Raw genomic sequence first — 6,714 nt, forward strand, 5'->3', positions numbered from 1 at the left:
GACGTGCACGATGCTGGCGGCGAGCTCCTGGTCTGCAGTGCTGCCGATGTTGCCCTGGATGAAGTCGCTGAGCAGCTGCATGCTGAGGCGGGCCTTGTCGTTTTTGCTGATGTTCAGGCCAGAGACAAGGCACACGTAGCTTGGCGGGATTTTGGGCAGGCGCTGTCACGCACGCCAGAATGGTTTCATTTGGCAACTCACGTCAGCGCAGGCACACACAACTCAAGACACAGAGCCACACAGACACATAGACACACAGACACACACGCACGCACAGACACACACACACACAGACAATGCGAAACCTCCCATCGCTTCTCATCTCTCCACGCCTCTCAAAACATCCACATGCAAGCATGTTGCGCGTACCTTCTGTGGGGGGAACCTGGGGTAGCAAACGTCTGCAATTTGGAACTCGCCAGAGGGCAGAGCCTTGCCAAGAACAGCCACCACAACACCTGCAGGAACAAGCACGCCAGTGTTGTGTATGGTGAGGAATAAACGCAGGCAGAAGACGACAGCACAGAGATAGGGTACAGAGGGATCGAGAGGGAGGCAGAGACAGACATACACACACACACACACACGCGCACACACACACACACAGACGCGAGCAGCATGGCTCTGTACCTGAGACATGGGTGCCAACGTCCAGGGCATCGCCAATCAACACGATGCGCCCACTCATATCCTCAAGCACGAGCGCGTCCTCATCGGAGTTGTACTTTGACCGCTCTGGTGGTGGCGCTTCATAGTTCTACCAATGACCCGCCGAGGGAGAAGCAGTGAGCGCGGCGCCCAAGCGCCAGCGAAAGCAAAGCAGTAGTGGCAGTAGCGGCAGTAGCGGCAGCGAAGCGCTCACGTGCGCTTGGCTCACAAAAGCAGCAGCAGGAGCAACATGGCTCCCCACAGCCACGTCAGCTCTACAGGCAAGAAGCAGCTAACCTCACGAGCATGGTACTCGTCCAGGATGTTGGGTTTGAGCGGCATGTCCTTGTACAACACTCCAAATACAACACATTCCTTCTCCTTCTCGATGTCGAGCAGCTTTGGCACAACGTCTGTGAAGCAAGCAATTGCACACACGCACAAAAGTTAAGGCAAGGGAAGCGATGCATGGACTACACGCAAGGTGGCATCAAACACGTCAAGCAAGCGCGGCACTCAGTTGCGCACGTTTGCTTGGCCATTTGTTTGTGGCGGCAGTCTCGATGAGCTTCTTGAACGAGTTGTAGCGTGTGAAGTACACATGCGCATACTGCCTGTCGAAGTCATGGCTGGATGGCACAATGAACTGCTTGTTGCGCTCCACCTTGATGCCTGCAGCGCTGCGTGTCACCCTTGGCGGCTGCTCTGGCGCATCATCCCGCACATACCGCGCCTCCGGAGCACTCATCACATCCATGATGACGATGGTGCAGTGGTCGTGTGTGTTGATGGTGCAGTCGGTGGTCGTGGGTGGTGCAGTGGTCGTGTTTGTGGCGGCAAAGACGAAACGGCGCGCAAACGCGACTCTACGGAAATCTTGTCGAAGATTTACACAAACAACGGAAACTGCCTCAACGATGCGACATGGGCTGCTTCCAGCTGCCACTGACAGCGGAAGGCTTGAGGTGAGTGTGCCACACGGACAACCAAAAACCAGCACACACTCGCTCGCTCGCGTGTGCTTGTGTGCGTGTGTGTGTTTGCGTGCGTGTGTCGGGGTATGGAAGGTTCGAATGCCGATGTGCGATGGAGCACCTTGCCACACGCGATTGCCTTGTTCCAACCTACTCACGCCACCGTGTGTTTGTTTTGTGTGGGCCTGCAGAGCTGTCGTTGGCGATGAAGATGATGCGGTGCAAGTGGTGTCCTTCGTCGGACACTCGCGCGATGGGCACTCGTGTACAGCAGCTCTCATCAACACCATCATTAACAACGACATCATGCTGGTGGGTGCGTGCGTATGTGTGTGCATGTGTGTGCGTGCGTGTATGTGTGCATGTGTGCGTGTGTGCGTGTGTGCATGTGTGCGTGTGTGCGTGTGTGCATGTGTGCGTGTGTGCATGTGTGTGTGTGTGTGTGTAACATTCATGCACACATTTTTGCCTGTCCTCCTCTTAACCCTCCCCTCCCCTCCCCCCACTGCCCACTCCCCATCTCACCTCTCACCCGTATGCTCTCTTCCCCTATGTCCTCCAATGCCGCCCACGATGTCTCGTTCTTGCTTGAAATGGGCCCTCTCCCAAACCCAACAGCCAAGCACAACTTCGCCTGTTGTACAGAGTGGAACATCATCAGGAGCCTTGGATGCTTGCAGCACCCCCACCACCAACGTCGGTTCCGTGCATCTGGGCGCTCCTCATGCACTTTCTGCGTGGACTTGCTCGTGAGACACCTTTAGCGCCCAACAAACGCGTTTTTGCTTGCATAACCCACGCGCTCACTGTGAATGCACTGGTTCGTCGCCATGTGCGACATGCCTGCGCGATTTCAGGTGGAAGCGTTCTATGACAAGACGAACCGAACCATCTTCCTTTCCTTGAGCGCCGCGCAGGACCCGGCCGCACTTCTCGCGCTCGCAGACACACTACTGTCAGCCCCGCAGGAGGTCTGTGTCAGTGACCATGCATTCATCCGTGCGTTTGGTGCATGAAGGAGTGAGCATTCGTGTGTGTGTATGTGTGCGTGTGTGCATTTGTGTGTGTGTGTGTGTTTGCGTGCTTACGCAGTTAACTTCGCTGCATAGTCTCAAGTCCTGCATTTTGGCTTGCCATGCACGACCACGTGGCACGCTCTGACTGTCCCAGTTGTTCCCACCGTCATCAATTATTCACACATACGTTTACACATCCACACACACACACACACACATACACACACGCACATGTTCAGGAGCATGCGAGGCTGTTGCAGGACAAGGACAGCCACTACCTTCGCGCCATGTTGTTCTTGTTTCTCGTTTCCACCACTGTTGTCATGGTGAACGCATCGCATGGCCTGGACCCATCAAGCCTGCAGCTGCTGCGTGCCTTGGAGGCACTCAAGAAAGCCCTGATGGTGTGTGTCCTTCCTTCTCCATATACACATTCAACCCACAAACCCACAATCTGTGTTGCGTGTATCGTGGCTACTTATCAATCTTGTGTCTGCCGCGAACTTGCACGCCAATCTCATGATGACGCACATCTCATGATGGCGGCTGCCTACCGTGGTTGTTGATGTCAATGTGGTTCCATTGCTTCCCCTTGTTGAACAACAGGACCAACACGATGGCGATGCGTTTCTCCACAGCGGCCGACTGCCATCACTGCTGGTCCTCGCTCAGCCGTCCCTCACTGTGCGCCACACCCCGGCCAACCTCAACGGGTTTCACAAGGTGCGGGCGGTATGGAGAGAGCAACACACGCCCTGAAGAGTCATGTCACCGTCTCGCCTCTGTGTCATGCATTTCATTTTTCTGCGCATGTAGATGCACACACACACACGCGCGCGCACACACTGCTCATTCACTTGCTGTCTCTCCCTCTCATTCCCGCGCAGATGCATGAGAAGCAGGCGCTGGAGTTGCTGCGCTTGTCGTCGCTGCGGAGTGTGGGCGACCCTGCTGCAACGCATCCCGCCTTTGAGCGCCTCTTCCGGCGACCAGGACCGAACTTCCTCTTCATCCAGCCACGCGACGCCCCGCGCCTCGCAGCAAACGCATCGCGTGTCCTTGACCCCGTCGTGTCGCTGCTGGACCGGTTCAGTCTCCCGCTGCACACCATCACAGGCAGTGCATTCACGCTCCAGGGTGAGTTTTGTGAATGTGCAGAGGTGAACACAGCAAAGCACGTCGCAGCTCTGCTGCTGCTAACATGACATACACACACACACACACCCTCACACACACACACACACACACTTACGCATTCACACACACACATGCCCCCACGCCACTCGACATGTTTCAGGTGCCGGGCCCCACATGCGCGATGACGACGGCGCCGCAGATGATGATGATGATGATGACGATGATGACGATGCGTTGGAGGAGAGCGTGCCGCAGCTCGGGGCCAATCTCCTCGGGCGACTGCTGCAGGGCGTGCAGACAATAGCAGACACGGACCTCGCCGCCGCGTTCACTGCACAGGCCGTGGACGCGGGCGGGTTGGACGCGCGCGGTGGCAGCACAGGCCTGTATGCATCTGCGACGTCGTTTTTGAGCGAAGCAAACCGGCTCTGCGGGTTGCTGTTGGCACGTGGTGTGCATCACGACGCCTGTGGTGCAGCCAACGCGACTTCAGACGGCGGTGTCAAGGGTGATGGCCATCATCACGCTCAGCCCTCATCCACCTTGACCACCGGTCCCCAGCTAGCGGCAGACAGCACGCCCGTAGCGTCTCGCGCCAATGCGATATCAAATGTCTTGTCGACGCACAGCGTTGAGGCGTGCGAGCGCGCGTTGCCACAGGCGCTCAACCAATATCACATCAACCTCCCGCCCGTGTACTCGCGGCACGTACACCGGGAGCACCTGGCCAAGGCCATCGCGGTGTTTGCCGTGCTGGCACAAGGGCCCCATGTGCACCGCTTCCTCTCGCTTCTTTCCCAGCAGTGTGATGAGGTGTGTCGCTTTTGTTTTCCTGTATATGTGCGCTCATGCGTTCAGCCCACCAGCGTGTATGCATGTGCTTGTCGGTGGGTGTGTACGCATATGCTTGTATGTGTGCATGTATGCTTTTCAGCCGTGCTCGATCTCTTGTGTTGCATGTATCATCGCCTCTTCTAAACCCCTCTCCCTCCACGGCACTGAACCCCACCCCCGGCACACATTGCATCATGCCCTGGTCATATGTGACTGCAGGTGTGGACGGCAGGCCGTCGCCAGTGCGAGCGCCTCAGCATGACCCACCACCCGTGCGTGCATGCGGTGCACAGGACCCCGGCCGATGCACGCCAGCTTGTTGACCTCGGGTCTGTTGCTGTGCGCGAGCATGACAGCGGCGTTCGCTTGCGCTGCGCGTGTGTCTGCGGCCGATCGCAATCCGACATTCCAGACGCATTTCATATCAGCGAGGTGCACGCTACAATCGTGTTTTATGTCTGCGCGTGTGCGCGTGTGCTTGTTGTGTGTGCTTTGCGCCTTGTGTGGTTTGAGTGCCGCGTATTTGTCTTTCTCTTGTGTTGTCATTCTACACGCGTGACCACAACCCTCATTCATCCACGCCCCCCTCTCTCACCACCCATCCTTTCTGTTGTTTTGCACCAGATCAACCGGTTTGCTGTTGAGGCTGCCTGCTGCCGCGCGTGCATATCCGCCGTCCTTCCCCTGGAAACACGCGACGCCAAGCAGCACAAACCAGCGCCCTCGCTCTCTTCCTCCTCCTCGTCATCGCTGAGCAGGCCGCCCCGCCAAGTGCACGCAGCTGATGCCGCTGCTGTTGATATTGGAGACGCAAGTACAATGCCGTTTGGAACGCCCGATCAGGGCATCGCTGCCATGGACGACGTGCGTATGTTTTGCCGTGCAATGCCTGTTTTGCTGGTATTCGTGCTTGCACATGCATGCACTTGCTGGTTTATGTGTGTGTGTGTGTGTGTGTACGTGCTTGTACATGCATGCACTTGCTGGTTTATGTGTGTGTGTGTGTACGTGCGCGCACTCTTGTGCGTGTGTGCTTGTACTTGTGTTGTGGGATCATGTGCTTGCGTGGTTTGTACTGATTCGAGTGTTGCCCCCTTGCCAACGGAATGCATGCAGGCCCCAAAGCCGCCCGCGTGCTTCTGCGTGTACCGCATTGGGGACGGCGCGAGCTACGTGCCGCGATCAGGTATGCACATGCACGAGGTGGCTGTGGTTGTGGTTGTGGTTGTGGTTGTGGCTGTCTTGTTCTTGTTCTTGTTCCAAATGGTTTTGTGGACATCATGTGTTGTGGTGGTGCCGTTGTCGCTCTGCTTTAGTACTTACAGTGCGCACGTGTGTGTGTGTGCATATTACGCTGGACGCAGGGCTGGCGGAACAGCAAGGGTTCCTGCCAGGCTGCCAACACCTCCTCCCTTATGCAATCTACAGCAGGTAGGTGTTGCGGAAGCGTACGCTCACTCATTTTTGCCCGGCTGTCTGCTCTCAGTGATACGTTGATGCCGTGCTGACACGTTGGAATGCCACGTGCGCCTGTGTTGTGCAGGAAGGGTCGCCAACAACAACAGCAACAGCAGCAGCAGCCGTCATCCCTCACGCGCCGACAGCGACACCGAGGTACGCGTCAGAGGGCGGGTTATGCGTTGACGTGTTCACACGTGTGTGTGTGTGTGTGTGTGTGTGTGTGTGTGTGTGTGTGTGTGTGTGTGTGTGTGTGTGTGAAAGAAGGAGCTGCGACCTATGAGCCGGTTCCTATCGGCTTTGCTGACACTTGTTGATCATTTTCTTCCCACAACGCCGACATACTACGCACCCTGTGTTCAGACCGCACGTGCGTGGCCAAGTTGTACATCGGATATGAGTACGAATCACCCAGTGGCAAGCGGTTCATTGCCCATGGACCAGACGCATGCGTCCGCGTGTCATCAACGGGAAATGCAAAGGTAAGGCAACCCGCAATGTTTGGGACTCGTGGCACACACACACACACAGAGGCACAGACACACACAGACACAGACACACACACAGACACAGACACACACACAGACACAGACACACACACACACACACAGACACACACACACACACACACACACACACACACACAC

At 56.6% G+C, this 6,714-nt stretch overlaps 2 protein-coding genes across 2 annotated transcripts in view; one reads left to right on the forward strand and one right to left on the reverse strand.

Moving 5' to 3' along the window:
• PTSG_01682 (uncharacterized protein) overlaps positions 1 to 1,541 on the reverse strand; it is a 3,830-nt gene extending 2,289 nt beyond the window's left edge. The window contains exons 1-5 of the mRNA XM_004997603.1: positions 1,177 to 1,541; positions 946 to 1,061; positions 631 to 757; positions 370 to 458; positions 1 to 162 (exon numbers count right to left, since the gene is read on the reverse strand). The exon at positions 1 to 162 is cut by the window's left edge and continues 18 nt beyond it. Of these exons, the coding sequence (XP_004997660.1) occupies positions 1 to 162; positions 370 to 458; positions 631 to 757; positions 946 to 1,061; positions 1,177 to 1,405 (723 nt within the window). The 5' untranslated portion in view covers positions 1,406 to 1,541. The remainder of the gene's footprint in view (positions 163 to 369; positions 459 to 630; positions 758 to 945; positions 1,062 to 1,176) is intronic.
• Positions 1,542 to 1,547: 6 nt separating this feature from the next.
• The window catches only part of PTSG_01683 (uncharacterized protein), a 6,856-nt gene continuing 1,689 nt past the window's right edge, over positions 1,548 to 6,714 (forward strand). Inside the window, exons 1-14 of the mRNA XM_004997604.1 lie at positions 1,548 to 1,613; positions 1,814 to 1,934; positions 2,241 to 2,318; positions 2,480 to 2,593; positions 2,878 to 3,042; positions 3,245 to 3,361; positions 3,526 to 3,775; positions 3,936 to 4,588; positions 4,829 to 5,041; positions 5,234 to 5,473; positions 5,726 to 5,795; positions 5,974 to 6,040; positions 6,153 to 6,223; positions 6,431 to 6,549. Coding sequence (XP_004997661.1) covers positions 1,573 to 1,613; positions 1,814 to 1,934; positions 2,241 to 2,318; positions 2,480 to 2,593; positions 2,878 to 3,042; positions 3,245 to 3,361; positions 3,526 to 3,775; positions 3,936 to 4,588; positions 4,829 to 5,041; positions 5,234 to 5,473; positions 5,726 to 5,795; positions 5,974 to 6,040; positions 6,153 to 6,223; positions 6,431 to 6,549 — 2,319 coding nt within the window. The 5' untranslated portion in view covers positions 1,548 to 1,572. The remainder of the gene's footprint in view (positions 1,614 to 1,813; positions 1,935 to 2,240; positions 2,319 to 2,479; positions 2,594 to 2,877; positions 3,043 to 3,244; positions 3,362 to 3,525; positions 3,776 to 3,935; positions 4,589 to 4,828; positions 5,042 to 5,233; positions 5,474 to 5,725; positions 5,796 to 5,973; positions 6,041 to 6,152; positions 6,224 to 6,430; positions 6,550 to 6,714) is intronic.

The sequence above is a fragment of the Salpingoeca rosetta genome (assembly GCF_000188695.1).
Source record: "Salpingoeca rosetta unplaced genomic scaffold supercont1.3, whole genome shotgun sequence".
Lineage (NCBI taxonomy): Eukaryota > Choanoflagellata > Craspedida > Salpingoecidae > Salpingoeca > Salpingoeca rosetta.